Raw genomic sequence first — 20,851 nt, 5'->3', positions numbered from 1 at the left:
CTTTACCATAATAAAGCATAATTTAAGAATAATGACTAAGAATTGTTAAAGCAATTATGTTGTTTGTGTTTCTGCATTTACTTAAGTTGCTAAATTTTTTTTTACAAAAGATGAAATTCTATCATATGAGCCGTAGTATTCACAAAGGAGAAGGTTTAACCAACACAAAAACTTTAATCATCACCTGGGGAGAAAATATTGTAGCGTCATAATAATACTGTCGTTGAATGGAAATTTTTATTGTGGCGATTAGACTAAAATATTCCCTTAATGAATGTAAGTAGTGCAACAAGATGTTATCTCAGCTTCAACTGTGGAAAGTCTGTTGCTCTGTGGAAAGTCATCTATTCTATCGGACAATGATGCCACCTAATGGTCTCTTTGAGCAACTGAAAACACGTATTTTGTTTAAGAACTCCGACAACCCAACAAACAAGACAAACAATAACAGACAAACAAACAAAATGTACTGTCCAGCAACGTTTGCGACGCTGCAAAATTACCAGCTGAGCATGAAACACATCTGCCTGATGCCCATCCACCCCCTTGAGCAAGGAGTTGTTCTGGTTTATTGCTCTGCCTGTAGGATATAGGAATATGGGAATATAGTAATATAAGAATATAGGAATATAATAATATACTTTAAACTCGTCTCTGGCTGTCGTCAGTCATATAAAACCACTGTTTTTCTATCTTTGATTTGCATAATGTGTATGTGAGACACATTGATTTCATTAGAATCATTAAATGAATGAGAAATAGTTACTCTAGTACTGGGAAAGACTATATAATACAAATACAGATACAATACAGTACTAACACCAATACTGATACTAATGACGATGGCGTATGGATCGACCAATGAGAGAAGCCGGTCAGGTTGGCAATACAGATCACATGACCTCCTCTCCTCCAGACTACATGCAGTTTGGTATTAAAATGTTTTCGGTACTACCAACCATCGTGCCATAACAGAATTGAGATGATAGGTACATGTTGAGCTAGTTTGACCCAACTCAACATCGCGTTGACATTCGGTACTGACTGCTATCACGGTGAGCAACGTTGCAGCCGTTATTTGTAAGGTTACATCTAAAAAGTGCCGAGCTGCTGTACGCAGAACAAACTAGCTAGTCAGTTCGGACGGCGGCGAGGCCCCAACCGCACACGGGAACCCGGGGGAACCATGGCCAACATCGCAGTTCAGAGGATAAAACGGGAATTCAAGGAGGTGCTCAAAAGTGAAGAGGTTGGTTGTCATGTCTTGTGTCTTTGTTTTGGCTTCCCCTTTCCTCTTTTTTGTCTGCGGGGCTAATCTGAATGACGCGCCCTGGCTCAGCTGTCAGCTCCCCGGTGATTAGGCTGCTAGCTTTAGCTCGGGAGTGAAACCAGCCTCACGTTTATTTACTAGCACTGGTTTTTTAATACGACACTGCGGGGAAGTTAAACCCAAGGGCGTAGCAGCTGTTAGCAGGCAATGTATCTGACCATCAGGGCTTTGTCTCTGAAACCTACAGCATGTATTGTTAACAGTAGAGGTTCAAGTCCCATGCCTGTAATGATAACCGAGCTAGCTCTGTTAGTAGGAGTCTGATGTCCGTGTTGCTTGCCGTCACGTTTGTCTACATAAGTCTACATAGGTTCATATATGTAGACGTATTTAAATAACAGGACGCAACATAAGACGTGGGCAACAAGTTGAGGTCAACTTGAGGTGTCGATTTCTGCTGCATAAGCAAGTTTGGGGTTTGACAGCAGTTTAGTTCGGCTTGCTGGAGTTTAAATGTATTTTTTCCCCCCCTTTTTACTCCTTCAGACAAGCAAAAACCAGATAAAGGTGGAGCTGGTGGACGACAACTTCACAGAACTCAAAGGGGAGATAGCGGGGCCACCAGACACTCCATATGAAGGCAAGGGTGCATTTAGACACTAATCTGAACACAAGAGCTCCTTAAGTGTTGTGGATTGTCAGTGAGTGATTTGTTTTTCAAAAAAGGCCCCAACTCTCGCTGTTAATCCTACATAGTCTCACATAATATGGACCAGAACAAGTTTGATCATACCAGCCAGTTTCGTATTGCATGTTCAGACAGACCTGTCATTGTTCTTCAATAACCCTGACACCTCTCATTCCTTCCAGGGGGTAGATATCAACTAGAAATTAAAATTCCAGAGACTTATCCTTTCAATCCTCCCAAGGTAAAGGTTCATTATAATCATGCATTATATTTTCTGATAAAATATCCCTGTCCTTCTTGATATAGATGCCAAAACTTTTCCAATACTCCTTGAATCCTCATTGTTTTTTGTGTCTGGATTTTAATCATTGTCTCAGGTGCGGTTTATCACAAAGATCTGGCATCCCAACATTAGCTCAGTCACAGGTGCAATATGTCTGGACATTCTCAAAGACCAGTGGTGAGTGAATGTGGAGTAACACTGTATACCTTTCAACTTTTTTCATTCATTATGAAAAACATCTCACAGTTTGATGGACAGCTGTTGTTAACTGCAGTGATCAAAATAGTTGCATGCCATGTTTTCAGTCTTGATGGACAGGTGTTCAGGCCTGATACAATATTGGCACTAAAGAGAATGGCAGAACCACTTCAGGTCATTTTTGGTGGCTCACTGTTTTTATTTCTGGCTGATGTTGACGGTTAGAATAATTTCCTTTATGCTTGTAAAATATGCACTTATTCCTTCATCTTCTTGAAGATCAGTTCAGCTGGCTATAGGCAAGAGGCAGGATAAACCCTGGATTAGACACCAGTTCATTGCAGGGTTAAATGTGTAATTCAATAAATGAGGCCATTAGACATCACTTCGATTCAGAATAAAACTACATAGAATTCTTTTCGAAACTGTTTTTATTTGTAGTTTAGAAAAAAACAAACAAGAAACCCAATTACTTACTGCTGCACAGTTGTCTGTTTGATCGATTTGACCATATTATATATTTATAATTTCACATTTATATCACTCAGACGTTTCTCAAATGGCTTCAAGTTAATCGTATTCAAAATGCACTGATCTGAAGTTGAAGTTATTATAATTCAGTCAAGTACAGCAAACAAAAGTAGGTAAATCAACCTGATTATTGTTTAATTTGTAATCAACCATAAAGAAGAATGGTCAGTATATATTTATCTCATTAAATTGGAATACATGTTTCTGGAAGAAGGAAAGTTATTGTAGGTAGGAAATATTAACTTATAATATTTCACCATTTTGCTCATAATTTCTTAGCCTTTCTTTCCCTTTATTGTGCGTTAAATTGATGATTCTATGAAAATACAGATTATGTATATCAGCTAAGAAAAATAAATACTATGCTTCCATAACTACAGCTGACATGATTTACAGTGATAAACCTGTTCAAACACTATAAGATTTAAGGTATTTAGTGAACCTGATAACCTGTCATACTGGAAACAACTCTGTTAACGTCACCCAGCAATAGAAATTTTTTGAATGTTTCCTGTATGTCCTTTCAGGGCAGCAGCTATGACACTTCGGACAGTCCTCCTGTCATTACAAGCTTTACTTGCAGCCGCAGAACCAGATGATCCACAGGATGCAGTTGTAGCCAATCAGGTGAGGGTGCTCGTGTTTTTTGTTTTACAAATATACTGTGGATATGCAGTTTTACTGTTTTTGCAGAGTAACGTGTATACACTTTTTGTCTTCCTTGTCATCGCAGATGAGATGAATTCTAGAAATGTTGAGTTTTTTTTGTTCCCCCCACAATTTTCTTCACACAACAGTGCAACAATGAAAATGTATGTTCTGCTATTTAAGACCATTTAGCATTTGTATTTTAAATATTTTATATTTTTAAATTTAAAAATTTTCTCTTATTTGTAATGAATTAAAATTAAAAGGCATAACAGAAACAAAAGTTTTCTGCCAGTCTCTTAAATGAAAGGTTATAACATATATGAAGTTAAATGTGAAAATGTCACTAGGGGTGGGATGAAGGCAGACTACAATAATAGCAGTGTGCTAAAAATACGAAAATGCAGTGACATCAATATTTAAAAAAATAAAACTGGAATTTGAAACAATAACAGACGGTCATTTTCTTCTAATTTAATTCTCTTTCGAGTCTGTTAGGTTTCTCTAAAACTAAATACAAAATATAACTTTACTATGGTGGGAGGGGCTTTTCCTGCTCCTCCTGATTTAGAGACAGAAATGTGATTAATGAAGTCACTGGAGGTATATTTCACTTCTATTTTTTTAATTGAACTATTTATTGACAAAAACAAAGTGTAAATAAACTTCTAGGATCGGAAGACCGCAATCCTGAATTTAGCGAAATTGTGATATGAACCTCACATATCATCTTCTGTGTCAGCAGTGCCAAATTCTTATGGATGGTTTGACAAATGGCTGAACATTAAAGGCTGTGTGGATGACCTGCCTGCACATTCTACTAAAGGTTGAATGAAAGTGTTGTGAAATCGTGCATAAGTGTCAAGCTATTCCCCTACTGAACACATAACACCAATGAAGTGTAAGCAGCTGTTTGGTGCTTTAAACATTTTAAACTGATGGAAAGATGTTTAAGAGTAGAGCCCTCAAAGCAGGAATGACCCTGAAAAAGATATTACTAGGATAGCATTTCATCCATCTTGTTAAAGACAAGATCGTAATTGTCTCGTATTTATTCACTTTTCAGACATGCAGATCATGGGTTTACGCTGGAGCCTATTCCTGCTGTGAATGAATTGCAACCAAACGTTGGTTAGAATTGACAGAAGCCTTAAACTTTCACAGAATTCTGTTTCTGGTAAAAGTGTGTTCCAGATGGGTCATAGGTGCTCTCTTCTGCTTCTGGAATGCTAAAACTTTTACGTACACCTTTTGTTTCTCCATCTGTTTGTCACACAGTACAAGCAGAACCCAGAGATGTTCAAACAGACAGCGAAGCTCTGGTCGTATGTCTATGCAGGCGCTCCTGCCTCCAGTCCAGAGTACAGACACAAAATAGACAAACTCTGTTCCATGGGCTTTGAAGAAGTAAGGCTTTGTGACCTTGTGGAAACTTTGTGCACTACAAAACTGTTTTTTGATTTTTTTTTAATACAGAATGTGTTTTGTGTGTTTCCTAGAATGCAGTAATAGTGGCATTGTCATCGAAATCCTGGGACGTAGAGACTGCAACAGAGCTACTGCTCAACAACTGAATATTGACACGCTTGTCATGTTCCTGTTGAGCCCCATCTCACACATTGACATGCTCTCTCCTCCAAACTCCCATTGTCTCAAGGTGTCTGTCCCTCGTTGCACCCTCTGTTTCACAGTGGACTTCTCATCTCCATGCTTCCCTTCGTCTCCGCCCATTTCCTCTTATGTGGAGTCTCTTTCCTGCTCATCACCTCTGCTGTACCACACTCCTATCGCTCTGTGAGCTCTTAACCTCTGGTTTCTTAAGTTTATTCAACATTCCATTCTGTCCAACAGTCAAGTTCAATCACCTTTCACCCTATTTGAAGCAAATGCCACGTTTAAGACCACCCGCGCCCACCAGTCTCGGCTTTTCTGACTGAGTTTAAGAAGTGGCTGTCGGCGGCTTATCCTTGCCTATGCAGTGCATTTGCTTTCAGCCATTAAAACTACGCTGTGGAAGAGAGTAAAAGTATTTCAGAATGCGTTATCCTTGGCTGTTGTTTTTCCACACTTTGGGCTGGTTACAGGTAACCAGGGAATAAGTCAAGTCCAAAACTTAACAGCATTTCTTACCTCAAGCATTGCAACTTTAATTTTGTTGCTTACTTATACACAAGAAATGATGTTTTTGTGTAATTTGTGGTTATTCCAAAATGAGCAGTAAATTGAAATTTGTTGACCCTTTCGGTTTACGGTCTTGTTCATTCTTTGGAAGTATTTGAACTAATTCTGGTCTTGTAAGGACTAGACTCATTCCCTGTCCTGGACTCCAGCTCATAGTGTCAGTCGGTTTTCTCACTGCCGCCATCTTTTGTTCTCATGCCACGTTCTCCCCTAATCAACTATGTGACAAATCCAAAACTCCTGCAGCAAACACCAGCGCCCAATCCCACGCACCTGTCCATGACACAGCTTACCTCACCTGTCCTCACCCTACATTTTAAAAATGTTTTATTTGGTTTTGGCCTCATGTTGGAATAGATTTGGCTGCTTGTTTTTAAACAGCAAAATCAAAGTCAAGAAAACAAAATGAGTTGCAAGCTGTCATAAGCCTAGACGGAACTGGTTCAAAAATGTTTGAAAAATATTGCATAATTTTAACTATGCCTACAGATAATTGTCAATGATTCATCTGTAAATAAAGATATTAAAGTCTGTGTAAATTAATTCATTCTGTCTCGTGGTATATTCTTGCAGTGCTGTATGAGCCTTCTGAACTGGAAAAGTTTTTCTACTCTAGGAAGTGAACACAAACAATAAAAGAAAAACATTAAATCAGCGAGTTATAGGGCCCTTTCCACAAAGCAGGTTTAGTGGAAAACCTGGGTAAGTTAACCCTGAATTTGGGGATTTTGGTTTCACAAAGGGAGGTAACTTAATCCAGAGTTAGAGGAGTAACCCTGACCTACCTCTTGATTTGTTACTGCAGTAACAGACTCTGAAGCTAACCTGGTCAGGTCACCTTGAAACTTTTACCCCAGTTTTTCTATTTCTCTGGAAATAACTCTGTCATAATCGAGGAGTTCCACAGGATTGCAGGTGAATGATGTAGAAATCGGGTAAATGAATTTCAAATTATATTATCTTCATAACATCTTGCTGCAACCTCAGAATTGGATTAGTAACTTCAAGTTCTTTTAGAATTTCCAAATGTAATTGGCTGCATAGATGGTATCCACATTCCCATCATGGTACATGTAGATTGGCTGTTTGAACATGTTAAAGACTGCATCACAACTAACATCAGTCTAGATCATGTGTGATGCTGCAGACTACATTTCTGATTTGGAGGTCTGGGTCAGTTCCTGACTCTCGGATGTATGATCAATCTTACCTGAGCAGCAGACTGTAATGTGGTCAGTAACCTAAATATTAACACAATAATTCACTTGTCTCCATCCATTAATCCACTCTAATGAATTACATTACAGGAGAGTTAGATGTTTGGGTTTTTTTTGCTGGGGGTCAGGGGTTACCCATACCAAGCGAGGCTGCTGACCGTTTATTCTGACTCAGACACTCAACAGAACTTCCACTAGGTTCACTGCAGGACGGGAGTCTGGGTAGAGATGACTATAGGCCTACTGAAACCCTGTTTCCAGTGCCTACAACACCTCAGGATGATTCCTGCTATCCAAGACAGGAGAGCAGTGACAGATACCATCTACAAGAATCATTTCAGTCTTCTTCTTTTCATTTTGGCTTTTCCCTTCAGGGGTCACCACAGCGAATCAATTGCCTCCATCTAAACCTGTCTTCTGCATCCTTTTCTCTTACACCAACTATCTTCATGTCCTCTTTCATTACATCCATAAACCTCCTCTTTGGTCTTCCTCTAGGCCTCCTGCCTGGCAGTTCAAAACTCAGCATCCTTCTACCAATATATTCACTATATCTCCTCTGGACATGTTCAAACCATCTCAGTCTGGCCTCTCTGACTTAATCTCCAAAACCTCTAACATGTGCTGTCCCTCTGATGTACTCATTCCTGAGCCTATCCTTCCTGGTCACTCCCAAAGAGAACCTCAGCATCTTCATCTCTGCTACCTCCAGCTCTGCCTCCTGTCTTTTCATCAGTGACACTGTCTCTAGACCAAATACATCGCTGGTCTCACCACGGTTTTGTACACCTTTCCTTTCATTTTAGCTGGAACTCTTCTATCACACATCACACCAGACACTTTTCTCCACCCGTTCCATCCGGTCTGTACACGCTTCTTCACCTCTTTTCCACACTCTCCATTGCTCTGGACTGTTGACCCTAAGTACTTAAAATCCTCCACCTTCTTGATCTCTTTTCCCTGTAACCTCACTCTTCCACTTGGGTCCTTCTCATTCACACACGTGTACTCTGTCTTACTGCGGCTAACCTTCATTCCTCTCCTTTCCAGGACAAACCTCCACCTCTCTAGCTTCTCCCCCACCTGTTCCCTGCTCTCATTGCAGATCACAATGTCATCTGCAAACATAGTCCATGGAGATTCCTGTCTAACCTCTTCTGTCAGCCTGTCCATCCATAGCAAACAAGAAGGGGCTGCCTTTAGTCTAGCTTCCACTACTCTTTCCCTACTACTCTTTGCAGTTGCCACAACTCTGCACGTCTCCCTGATTCTTAAAAATGGGCACACTTCAACTACATTCCTCAGGCATCTTCTCACTATCTAAGATCCTGTTGAACAACCCAGTCAAACTCTACTGCCACCTCTCCGAGACACTTCCAAACCTCTACAGGTATATCATCAGGACCGACTGCATTTCCACTCTTCATCCTCTTCAATGCCCTCCTCACTTCATCCTGACTAATCTTTGCTACTCCCTGGTCCACAACAGTCACCTCTTCTAGTCTTTGTTCTCTCTCATTTTCAGAGTTCATCAACTCTTCAAAGTACTCTTTCCATCCACCCATCACACTACTGGCACCTGTCAATAGACTTCCATCCCTATCCTTAATCACCCTAACCTGCTGCACGTCCTTCCCATCTCTGCCTCTCTGTCTTGCCAACTTGTATAGATCAGTCTCCCTCCTTACTATCCAACCTAGCATACAAGTCATCATAAGCTCCTTGTGTTTGGCCTTTGCTACCTCTACCTTCACCTTACGCTGCATCTCCCTGTACTCCTGTCTACTCTCCTCAGTCCTCTTGGTGTCCCACTTCTTCTTAGCTAACCCCTTTCTCTGTATACACTCCTGTACCACCTCATTCCACCACCAAATCTCCTTATCTACTTTCCTTCCAGATGACACACCAAGTACTCTCCTACCTGTCTCCCTGATCACATTAGCTGTAGTTGTCCAGTCGTCTGGGAGCACCTCCTGACCACCCAGAGCCTGTCTTAAATCCTTCCTAAAAGTCATACAACACTCTTCCTTTTTCAGCTTTGTCGTCTGCTCTGCCTTTGCCCTCTTCATCTTCCTCACCACCAGAGTCATCCTACACACCACATGCTGTTTGGCTACACTCTCGCCTACCACTACTTTGCAGTCACTGATCTCCTTCAGATAACACCATCTACACAAGATGTAGTCTACCTGTGTGCTCCTACCACCACTCTTATAGGTCACCCTATGTTCCTGCCTCTTCTGGAAGAAAGTATCCACTATAGCCATTTCCATCCTTTTTGCAATGTCAACCACCATCTGTCCTTCTGCGTTCCTCTCCTGGATACCAAACCTGCCCATCACCTCCTCATCACCTGTTTCCTGCACCAACATGTCCATTGAAGTCTGCTCCAGTGACAACTCTCTCACTTCTGGGTATGCTCTCATTACTTCATCAAAATCCAACCAGAATTTCTCCTTCTCTTCCAGCTCATATCCTACCTGTGGAGCATACCCACAAACAACATTGAACATGACGCCTTCTATTTGTAGCTTCAGACTCATCACTCTATCTATCTATCTATATATCTGACACTCTTTTTTACCTCTAGGACATTCCTAACAAACTCCTCCTTCAAGATAACTCCTACTCCATTTCACTTCCTATCTACACCATGATAGAACAACTTGAACCCTGCTCCTTAACTTCTAGCCTTGGTACCTTTCCACCTGGTCTCCGGGACACACCGTATGTCTACCTTCCTCCTCTGCATCATGTCAACCAACTCTCTACCTTTTCCTGTCCTAGTTCCAACATTCAACGTCCCTACTCTCAGTCCTATACTCTTGGCGTTCCTCTTCTCTCTCTTCCTACGATCACACTTTCCTCCTCTTTCTTCGACGAACAGTAGTCCAATTCCTATAGGTCAACAGCGCCAATGGCGGTCGTTGTTAACCCGGGGCCTTGACCGGTCCGGTATGGAAGTCATAGGTTTGATTTACATGTTTGATTTAGTAATTTGGTATTCCTCTTGTGGCTACATTACAATTATTTCAGAGTCTAAAGGCTAAATATCACACCGTATTGCACCAGAATGTTAAACAATGGGAGGAAAACAATCAGTAACATAAAATAGTAGACCACTTTTGTTTTCTTCAATTTCTTATTAATTTCTTTTTCTCTTAATCAATTAATGACTCATGTGAAACGGGCCCATAGTCTGTTAAACAGAATTATCAATATAGCAATTAGTCTGTTTCATACAGATCCAGAATGTGTTTCTGCTACTTTTTTTTTGGATAATGAAGATGGGAATCTAACTTGACCAGCAGAAATTGAAACTGCAGGAAATAAAATTGAAAATGAACCATCAGTTCTCCTGTCCTGTTCTTCAAAATGCTTTTGAGGGAATTTCCTCCAGGACTCATGGATGAATTGTTAAGAATATAGTGATCAAACGTCAAGGGCACTGTGACCCGTAGAGTACTAATGACTGATGATTTTATGTCTACAAAGTTATCTTCATTATTCGTGTTCTATATGAAGAGGTCACTGTTCAAAACCAAACCCAGGAAATGAGGGACAGATTGTATGTGCTTGATTTGCATGTCTGACAGAAGTGCATTGGTTTTTTGACATTGACTTTCAGGTGATTTCTTTTGCACCATGTGACCAATTACATTAATTCTAGTTTTAAGGGCTTTTAGAGTCCGGGCAAGGTTGTGTCGCGGGCACCTAAACTGTTCAGAATGTTCAAATTAGCCAACAGCAGATGGTCAACTCAGAAGCACGGTTTGTCATGATAGACCCCACCCAGAATCATTAGCATTAATCTGACCGCTGCAATACATTCCAGCTTGCTGCTGCCAAGCAGGAGGGTAGCTACGGGTGACCAGCAGGATTTACCTAGAATCTATTAAATGAACTCATTTATAACATTTAACTGCACAGACCTGCACCTGCTGCACACTGAGCCATTCTACTGGTTGGAGATTAAGGTACTCAGCTGAAGTGATTTCCTTAAATGTCTGCATTCTGCATTTGATTAATAATATAATTTGCTCTTCTAATGTTGCATCACTACCTCCCATGAAGAAGTTTGCAATTCTGATTTTTACAAGTTATTACAGTTTTCATAGAGGATTTGTTGCACTTTCAGTGTCTCTCCTTTAACAAAACTCTTACAGATTTAACTCAACCAAAGTCACACTTGGTGGTTGAATCTTATGACCTTAGTGATGTAAATTTTGTTGTGAAATTTTCAAGTTTTCATTTGAATGTGGTGACAATGACATCACATTGTTTTGCAATGTTCTTGCATGAAACGGGAGATCGATGCAACTCCAATATTGCACAATGCTTGTTTCAAATTTTTTGAGTCTCTGTATGAGGATCCTGCCAATGTTGCTTGTAGCATTAAATGCTGCACCATTTAATGTGGCAAAAACAATCATTTTGATTGGAAGAATGAGTCAGGATATTAATCTAAACCACGTGACCGAGTGGGTTTCCTTGCTGTGTTTTAATAATTGAGTTTTAGTTTTCCTGCTTTTCGTCTTCCATATGCCGGAAGCCCACCATTCTACAGGCATTTGACTGACAGGTGAATAGCCCAGTGTGTGGTGAGGCGATGATTCCTGGGCATCCTGTTTCTCTCAGTCTGCCGCTGCTATGTGATAGTCGGAGTTTTATTCCCTGTCTCAATGAGCAGACATGTTGAGTCCCCTGCCAAGTAGTAAGAGCTGGACTGATGGTGGGGAAGGCCAGATGAAATGGTGCAATGCTAGCAGCATGTGGATTCATAAGGGGACTGTGTCTTCACACCATTAGAGCATTGGCTACAGTGAAATAGTGTGTTTTTTCCCCCTGGGATTATGCAGAAATGCTCAAGATGATTATAATAATCTGTCTGATGATGCTGCTTCCTGAAGGTGAGCCTGATGCTCTTGCTTGTATAGAATTAAACTTCTGTGCTGATGTTTTAAAGTGCTTTGAAGAAAGGACGTTTTATCAATGGTTATTACAATGCTGTGTGCACAATTACTCAGAATCTACTGTCATTTTGAACAAACCGTAATTATGTTTGTGAATTTTGAATTAGGTTGTTTTACAAAATATTTACACAATAAATAATGTTATCAAAGAGATTTGTATTTAAATCCCTTATGACATTTAAATATCACGCTTCAATGCTTGCATGCTTTCTCATTTAGAAACAATCATTTCCATAAGAAGAACATCAAATATTGATAAACTATTATATAATGTCTAGAATTTGTGCCATAAACAAGGATGAAAACCAAGAAACACAGTAAACATTTTTTTTAGGTTTTATGAAACAAAAGGCTTCCATGATCTTCATAGTCATCACTGTTTCAGTTTACATAATTGTACATATAAGTACTTAAAACGATATCATATGAAAACCTGGCTGATGTCTCTCTTCCTTCAGTTGCACAATCGGCCGAGGGTCATTACGCCCATAAACTTCTGAATGACTTGATGGAGAGTTACTCCAGCGCCCTGCGGCCTGTTGAGGACACAGACAAAGCCCTCAACGTCACCCTGCGAATCACTCTCTCACAGATCAAAGACATGGTGGGTATTAGGTCACTGGCACTTAACGTGCTGTTAAATTAAGTAGGAACTTACTTCAAAATAAACCTTATTTTAGCAGAGTCAGTTTGGTTAAATTAAGTACCGCAAAAAGTATTACAGTTCAAACAAGAACCAATGCAGTCAGACTACAACATCGCGCAACACCCCTGAATTCAAAATTTTGCCCTGACCTACTTGCATAGGTCAAAAATTAAAAAGCTAGTGCACTGACCCACTGTTATTGATCAAAACACTTCCTTTAATCTACGGTCTTATAATGGCCTTCTCCCTCATCTTTCTATCTTATCCGGTTCCTGAATGCACAAAAGCTGAAATTTAACCTAGACCTAGTTTTTTCAAGGTCAAGGTCATCATCTCATTTTCATCCCCTTTGCTGCCCAAGTAATGTGTTTTTTGTTTCATCTTTCTATCTGCAACGGTTGTGAAGATATTTGGACGAACGGACGAATGGACGAACGGACGGACACACAGACACATGAACACTGACAATTACGATACATCACCACTTTGAAGTGGGACGTAATTATTCCCTCATGCATGCAGAGTTTCAATCAAGACCTGAGATTTTAGGATCCTGTATTTAGTTTTTCATTACACCAAAAAACTACAGCATGTCTTGGCTGATCAAAGTAAAGTAGTCTCCGATCCTCATGACTTATTTTAGCGGAGGTCACACACTTCCACCACCAACATGACTATTACAAAAAGACAATGGTGTTGCGGTTTAATTTTTGCAAAGTCAGAAGTGATTAGAGGTGTTAGTCTGCTGATGTGTTGAAAGGACAGAACGTTTGCAGTGGGACTGGACTCAGAAGACAGTTTCAGCCAAATGTGAATTCTGCCTTTTGCCTATGTGTGTGTCTCTGCAGTGTTCCATGCTGCCAGTGAGGGTCAGACAACAATAAGCATGTGCCTTGTAGGATCTTATTACCCAAAGAGTTTATGCTCTGTTTAACTCAGTGTTTCAGTGAAACTCTGACAGTGATATCAGAACCACTCCTGTCAGCCTGAGACAGAGATCTGAGATCCCTCACCTGATATTGACAGACAGGTCTAGATTTCAGGCACTGTGGTAATAAGAACAGTAGCTTTCATTTAATGATCAGTAAGGAGCAAAAACAGAAACGAGAATGACACCAAAATGAGAATGTGTGTGCGTGTGTGTGTGTGTGTGTGTGTATGTGTGTGTGTGTGTGTGTGTGTGTGTGTGTGTGTGTGTGTGTGTGTGTGTGTGTGTGTGTGTGTGTGTGTGTGCGTGTTTGCCCATGTGAATGAAGGATGAAAGGAACCAGGTGCTGATTGCGTACCTTTGGATCAGGCAGACGTGGAATGATGCATACCTGAAGTGGAATAAAGAGGATTATGATGGACTTGAGGTGATCCACATCCCCAGCAGTCTGGTGTGGAGGCCGGACCTCGTCCTGTATAACAAGTATACCCATAAGACACACACACACACACACACACACACACACACACACACACACACACACACACACACACACACACACACACACACACACACACACACACACACACACACACACACACACACACACACACACACACGCTTTTACTGCAGCATAATCCTTTTACTTTTCAAACATTGCAAGTGTTCCTTTGCGATAGTAAAATTATACATGTATCAGCGGGAACCCGTGGAAGTTCTATGATAAAACAATAATATTAGAGTTCATACTACACATTTGAAAACAAAGATATTGGAACTATAAACCAAAAGTACACCCATCACTGAGTCCTCCACCAGCAGGCAGCGCGTCCCGGTCTGACCCAGAACTGTCAAGGGCGTCTTTGGCAAAAAACGTGAATGAATGAATGAATAAATAAATAAATAAACTTTATGGCTCATAAAGAAAGAAACAGACGAACAAATATCCAACTGTCAAGCATGTTTATCAATGCATCTTTGACGTGGAGCTGTTATACGTCGCAAAATAGCCGGTTTTAACTCCAGTCTGTGTGTACATGAGGACACAGGTCAAACACTAAGGTCACAGCGGTTTTTGTCACAGGGACACACCCTCCGGATAGAAAAAAGTTTTGGTTACAGCGTCCACACGACAGTGCGTTTTCAAAAAACTTCACTTTGGCCAGTGTTTTCGTTCCGGATATCTGCGTTGTCGTGTGGACGAAAGGCGTAACCGTAACAAAAAGCCTCGCTGCCCGATGGCTTACGCCATATTGTTCATGTAATTACTTCTGGCAGATGCGCTGTGATTGGTTGGGCGGTTGATTGACAGGTAGTGGGTGGAGTTAAAATGTGACACGGTAAGGTTTTCAAGTGAGTTTATTCAAATATACAGGTGGGGAGATATTAACAATGATGACTCATACTCAGAGATGAATTAGGTTCTTCAGTTAACAAGCACAACCTTCCCACATTAATACTATATAATACATGCAATGAAAAAACAATAAGTTAATGTTGTCTCCTTATCAGAACAAAGTACCTTAAACATAACAGATAGATAACATCCTAAGGCTTAATATTCCAAACTATTGCACAGGATTGATGTATTGGATTATGTTGAATGTAGTATCTAATACACATCCAGATCATGCAATCCATTTACAATAATAGCATAATGCAGGATTTGAGGAACAATAGTAGGACTTCTGTGGTGGGACTGTGTCATGTATTCTTCTTCTCCAGAGCCGATGACGACTTCTCCGGGCCGATGGACACCAACGTTAGACTGCGCTACAATGGAGAGATAACCTGGGATGCTCCTGCCATCACCAAGAGCTCCTGTGTGGTAGACGTCTCTTACTTCCCCTTTGACAGCCAGGAATGTAACCTGACATTTGGTTCCTGGACCTACAATGGCAACCAGGTTTGCACGCACGCAACTACATCCACTTGCTGCATATTCATGCTGAATAAAACCGCCTGGTTCAGTCTTCTGTCCTTTCAGGTTGATGATCTGTTTCACCTCGATGAATCCTTGGTTAAATGATACTCACCAGGTTGTGTGGGTTACATTAGGGGGTAAATGAGACAGGCAGAGTTTAAAAAGGGATCAGACATACTTAGACTCTTGTAATGTAAGGGAAGGAGAGCCTCCTGGACAGAAAATTTTGTTGGAAGTGCTCTTTAGATAGGGATACCTGTACACCTAGAAATTACAAAGGAACTCCAAGCCATTCTAATTTAAATCCTTCAGAAGGTTGCATTGCAACAGCTAGTTTTGTAAGAGCGTGAAAACAAGTTCCAACAAACGTTTGCATCAAACACTCATTAGGGAGTGTAAGCAGAATATTTTCACAAATGAACATGCTGGATTTTTTTCCCCCACCAATTGCTTAATATTGTTTTGTTCTGTGGTCATATGTGTATTTATAGGAAATGTGTGTGGGTGGACGTGGTTGGGTTTTCTTATCCATTAACTGTCATTGCAGGTAGATGTCATTATGGGCATGGACAGCGGCGACCTGTCAGACTTTGTGGAGAATGTGGAGTGGGAATGCCACGGGATGCCAGCCACCAAAAACATCATCATGTATGGATGTTGCGCCGATCCCTATCCAGACATCACCTACACGGTGCTCCTGCAGCGCCGGTCCTCCTTTTACATCTTCAACCTCCTCCTCCCCTGCTTCCTCATCTCCTTCTTGGCTCCTCTGGGTTTCTACTTGCCTGCAGACTCTGGGGAGAAGGCTTCCTTAGGAGTGACGGTTCTACTGGCTCTAACTGTATTCCAGCTGATGGTGGCTGAAAGCATGCCTCCATCTGAGAGTGTTCCTCTGATAGGTAAGACTCTTAGTATTTTGTTAAAGCTTACATGTATAGATTTTTATGTGACATCTTAGGACTTGAAACATAATGCATTCCCCATAATTGCCTCATTCTGATTGTTAAAAAACCCCAGAACAGAGTCAAAAAAGTAAAGTAAATAAGACTGCATCAGTCTCATATAGAAGCTATTCCTGTGGATGACACAGAGATTAATAATTCAATGTGAACAAAGGCACACAAGGAAGGGAGTGTTTTCAATTTTATTCACTAGACAGTTGTTCATCTTCACAGCTCAGGACATGATGTTTTTTTTTTAATTAGGTTTTTATCCAGAATTTTTTGAAGTAATTTTTAAAAGAAATTCCTCTCTTTTCCGTCTCTTTCTGTCTCTGTGCATCCCACAGGGAAGTACTATATTGCTACTATGACCATGGTCACAGCCTCCACATCTCTTACCATTTTCATCATGAACATCCACTTTTGTGGTGCAGAAGCCAAACCGGTCCCCCACTGGGCAAAAGTTCTCATCATTGACTACATGTCCAAGATTTTTTGTGTTTATGAGGTGGGTGAGAACTGTACCTCCACCCCTACGTCCTCCTCTACTTCTTCACCCTCCAATTTTCCCCCTGATGACGTCCATCACCAGCGCCTCAGCTCTCATGTTCATGCAAATGGTAAAGCAGGGAACCACATCTCCCAATCAAACTGGCAGGTAAAAAAATATCCCAAACCTCAGACCCCCAAGCTACAACACCAGTCCAGAGGGAAACTTCCTCATCACATCACTAGAGAAGGAGGGAACAACTTCTCTGTTTATAGTCCAGGGGAATATGAAGACTGCAACAGGAAAATACCAAGTGGTGACTGCTACAAAGATGACCAGAAGGTTCCTTACTGCCCTGAAGTGAAGAAGCCCCCGCCCAGAGGCCCCAGTGTCACCTTTGGCCCCTGTGTTTTCTGTAGCTATGGGAGTGGCATCCAAGGTGTGGACCCCAAGCTAGTGCACAACATTGAATATATTGCCACTTGTTTCCGGGAGCAGAAGGCCACATGCGCCAAAGGTGCAGAATGGAAGAAGATCGCCAAGGTGATGGACAGATTCTTCATGTGGATATTCTTCATCATGGTATTCCTCATGAGCATTCTCATTATTGGCAAGGCCCCGGGATCAAGCAGTGGTGTTACAACTGCTTTGTAATATTGACTTCAATATCAGTGAAATGAAAAGTTAAAAAGAGCATGTAATTATGGATATGTTGTATCATCAGATCATTGTTTTGTAGCAGTCACTGCATTTGCGCAACTTAATTTCTTTTTTAATTTTTAAAATCTCCATTGAAAGCACATTTGGAACTGTACAACATCAACACCGGCTTCCCGATCAACACCGGTTTCATGTTCACATATTAAATCATCTTACTACTGAGTAAAATAAGGAAGGTCTGCCGTTTATTTGATTTCATTTGATTTAAAATAAGATCAGTGGAGACAGCGCATGTCAAATGAACTCCTCTGAAACCAGACGCCTGGAGCTGAGAGTTATGACCTCACCACATATTCTGGATCCACTGAATAATTTTTCTCTTCAAAATCATCCAGTCAATATTTAATGAGTAGGCTTTGTTTGTAGTACAGCCAAGGCTGTGAGGATGAAAGGCAATATGTAGCATCAATTATGTAATACAGCAAGCATACCAGGGCACCCACCTGTCCGGAAAACCCTGCACCTAGGAGAGTCAGAAAGTCAGAAAAATGTGTGCGCTCGCTTGTGTGAACATTATACTGAACACTGTGAATATTGTACTTGAGGTATAGTTAAGCAGCTAGTAAAATGTATATGTTCCCATTGCCAGGTTAGGGATAGAAATGGTATCATTGTTCAGATCGAATCAAACAGGAAACACATTGTTCACTACACAAGCAGGTGCTACCATTCACAGGTATGCACATTATGGTAACATTACTATATATTTTCCTGCAAGGCATCACAGTCTGTTCACTCCATGAAAATAAATGCTAATGACACGATAACTTTGTACCTCTGAAAAACCTCTCAGATTGTCATCTACCTCGTTTGTCAAATGGATGATGGAGTCATCAACACCTGGTGGCTCTTGATCACCGTGATGCTCAAAGGTTTGGTGTGCAAATGCACAAAAATCTTGATATGTTCAGTCCAGAGGTTGCAGATCCACTCATCCATGGTGGGTAAAGGGAGAGAAGACCCTCGTGGAAGGGTGGGATGTGCCCACCTTATGCAAGCAAGTCACCTAAAACCCCAAGACTCATGGATCTCATCTCTTTTAATTAGCTGGATCAATGAGCAGGTCTTTTTTTCTGACAATGGAAAGTGTATCTTGTGCCTAGATTGACAGACAGCCATGTAGTGTTTGTCTGTGCACTTTCAGAAGGACGTGTCAATGCAACTGCTTCAAATATGATTAAAAAATAAATAAAAAATTATAAGATAGCAAAGAAGTGAGAGGCATTGCATTTGTTTATTTACACTGAAGATGTTGAAAAGCAACATTCCACTAGATTGTACATTAAAACATCCGGGTTCTCCGGTTTCCTCCCACCTCAAAAAGCATGCGCTTCAGGTTGATTGGCCGGTCCCAAATTGCCTGTAGGAGTGAGTGTGTGTGTGTGTTGTTGTTTGTCTTTGTGTGTGGCTCTGTGGTGCACTGGCGTCGTGCCCGGAGTGTCCCCCGTCTCACGCCCTATGCCACTGGGATAGGCTCCAGCTCCCCGTGACCCGCTGCGGCGGATACAACGGTGGTAATCTGAAGATGACTGAAATGACTGACTGATGATCTCTTTATTAATATGATGTGCTGCTATAGATTCATCAACCCCACTTCTAGAAAACCAGATGATAGAAGGATAGAACTGAACCAGCATTAACATTTAAATAGTTTAGTAAGATATTGAACTGATTATTGTGAAGATGCTGATAGTTCTTAATGATTATTTTAACCTTTAATTAAAAAAATAAGCTTATTAACTATGATACACTTTGCTGAAGCACATCTCAAGCTCATTTACTGTCTCTGAATGCAGGATTTAGAAGTATTGATATTGTCAGTGACTTATGAAAGTTAATATCTTAAACATTAACTTATGAAATTTTATATACGAAAGGAAATGTCATTTTTTAAAACATCTGGACACTTTGTGGTTTTATGTTAGTCAATCTTTGAGCTTCTTTGGTCGTCAGTTGCAGATTTAATATGCCTGTGAGTATTAATAACAAAAGGGTGCTGTGTGTGGGATCTGCTCAAAGTAAATCTTCATAAAGGAATATATGAAGTAATACATTATATACTGTAATTTTATGATAGATGTATTCACACAGCACAGATATCACATTGTGTTATATAGGATCAGTTTATTATTACTTTTGTTTTTTCATAAGATTTATCAACAATATGGAAAATAGAAAAAGACAAAAAAGGTTGATACTTTCAGAATAACCCTCTATAGCTGGTACAGAATAAAAAAACAAGAAACAAAAACAACAACAAAAAAACCAAAACAACCCAACAACAAATAGGGTTGTGTTTTTTTTATTTCTCCAAGAAGCTCAAGGAGACGACAGAGGGCGCTCTCCTCCCATTCGACGTCCTGAGGGGCGCTCCTCAAAGCTGCATGTGGCACTGGAGGTGCAGCAGATTTGTACCACAGAATAATTCCCCAATGTCACAAAATAACACAAAATTTTACAAATGAGAGGAAGAAAGGACAACGTTCATTCAGGTTGTTTTCTGTCGAGAGATGATATGTTTTATAATATAACTCAGTAGGCTGATAATTATTAACATGATAATGAGTTGGTCAACACAACTGCAGCAGGCCGTGTACCTGTTGACTCTATCATTACTGTAGGTTTCTAAGTGTCAGCTCTGCTGAGTGGAAATCAAATGGAAAGTTTATTCTCGGTTTTTGTTTCGCGTTGAAGCACAATGTATCAGATAAGTGAGACTACGCTATATTAAATTATTTGCAATGCTTTCCAGCCCAGCAGGCAGTAAACACAGTGGGAAACAGTCATTTGGACAGGGATTGTGGAAAGACATGTATGGAGAGAATGTAGAGGAATTTGCAAATGGCTAAGATAATTTTGATGAAATATTATCCATCATCACTTAAATTTACTGTAAGACTTAACTAAATCTCTGTAAATAACCATTTCATAAAATACTTCAGAATATTGCAGCAAAACATTTCGACATGACTTTTGTCAAAGGCAACTATGAACTATGACAGCTCATTTTGATTTGTATCTTAACTTAAATTATGGACATTACTTCTAATAAAGATATTTAAGTGTGTTCCTCAAAAGATGTTCGAGAGAGAGAAAGAGAAAGAGAAAGAGAGACAGCGAGAGAGAGAGAGAGAGCAAACAAACAAACAAACAAACAAACAAACTGAGGCGTCCAGCGTCAAGGAGACTGATTCACGATCCACGGAGGAATTT

The 20,851-nt window shown here is 40.5% G+C and overlaps 2 protein-coding genes across 3 annotated transcripts; both read left to right on the top strand.

Moving 5' to 3' along the window:
- The first annotated feature begins 911 nt into the window (after positions 1-911).
- LOC137602522 (ubiquitin-conjugating enzyme E2 K) lies at positions 912-6,342 on the top strand. 2 transcript variants are annotated; one of them, XM_068325343.1, is made up of 7 exons: positions 912-1,249; positions 1,817-1,910; positions 2,141-2,199; positions 2,336-2,418; positions 3,498-3,597; positions 4,897-5,025; positions 5,118-6,342. In XM_068325343.1, the coding sequence occupies exons 1-7, from the start codon at positions 1,187-1,189 to the stop codon at positions 5,190-5,192; spliced, it is 603 nt and encodes a 200-aa protein (XP_068181444.1). In that variant the 5' UTR covers positions 912-1,186; the 3' UTR covers positions 5,193-6,342. The 2 variants fall into 2 exon arrangements, with proteins under 2 accessions (XP_068181444.1, XP_068181445.1); XM_068325344.1 differs by lacking the exons at positions 4,897-5,025; positions 5,118-6,342 and adding an exon at positions 3,704-3,730.
- A 5,535-nt stretch (positions 6,343-11,877) lies between these two features.
- LOC137603226 (neuronal acetylcholine receptor subunit alpha-9-II) lies at positions 11,878-17,572 on the top strand. The gene is made up of 6 exons (XM_068326466.1): positions 11,878-11,926; positions 12,448-12,593; positions 13,892-14,046; positions 15,289-15,469; positions 16,035-16,386; positions 16,776-17,572. The coding sequence occupies exons 1-6, from the start codon at positions 11,878-11,880 to the stop codon at positions 17,570-17,572; spliced, it is 1,680 nt and encodes a 559-aa protein (XP_068182567.1).
- Positions 17,573-20,851: the final 3,279 nt, after the last annotated feature.

Source organism: Antennarius striatus, chromosome 10, assembly GCF_040054535.1.
Source record: "Antennarius striatus isolate MH-2024 chromosome 10, ASM4005453v1, whole genome shotgun sequence".
In the NCBI taxonomy this organism is placed as follows: domain Eukaryota; kingdom Metazoa; phylum Chordata; class Actinopteri; order Lophiiformes; family Antennariidae; genus Antennarius; species Antennarius striatus.
This window is presented reverse-complemented; position numbering and strand designations above follow the sequence as displayed.

Excerpts from the sequence above, each read along its gene's own strand:
- LOC137603226 (XM_068326466.1), top strand. The coding sequence starts at position 11,878 with ATGCTCAAGATGATTATAATAATCTGTCTGATGATGCTGCTTCCTGAA. Across the intron at positions 14,047-15,288 it reads GACCTCGTCCTGTATAACAA|AGCCGATGACGACTTCTCCG; the intron begins GTATACCCATAA and ends CTTCTTCTCCAG. Across the intron at positions 16,387-16,775 it reads TGAGAGTGTTCCTCTGATAG|GGAAGTACTATATTGCTACT; the intron begins GTAAGACTCTTA and ends TGCATCCCACAG.
- LOC137602522 (XM_068325343.1), top strand. The coding sequence starts at position 1,187 with ATGGCCAACATCGCAGTTCAGAGGATAAAACGGGAATTCAAGGAGGTG. Across the intron at positions 2,419-3,497 it reads GACATTCTCAAAGACCAGTG|GGCAGCAGCTATGACACTTC; the intron begins GTGAGTGAATGT and ends ATGTCCTTTCAG. Across the intron at positions 3,598-4,896 it reads ATGCAGTTGTAGCCAATCAG|TACAAGCAGAACCCAGAGAT; the intron begins GTGAGGGTGCTC and ends TTTGTCACACAG.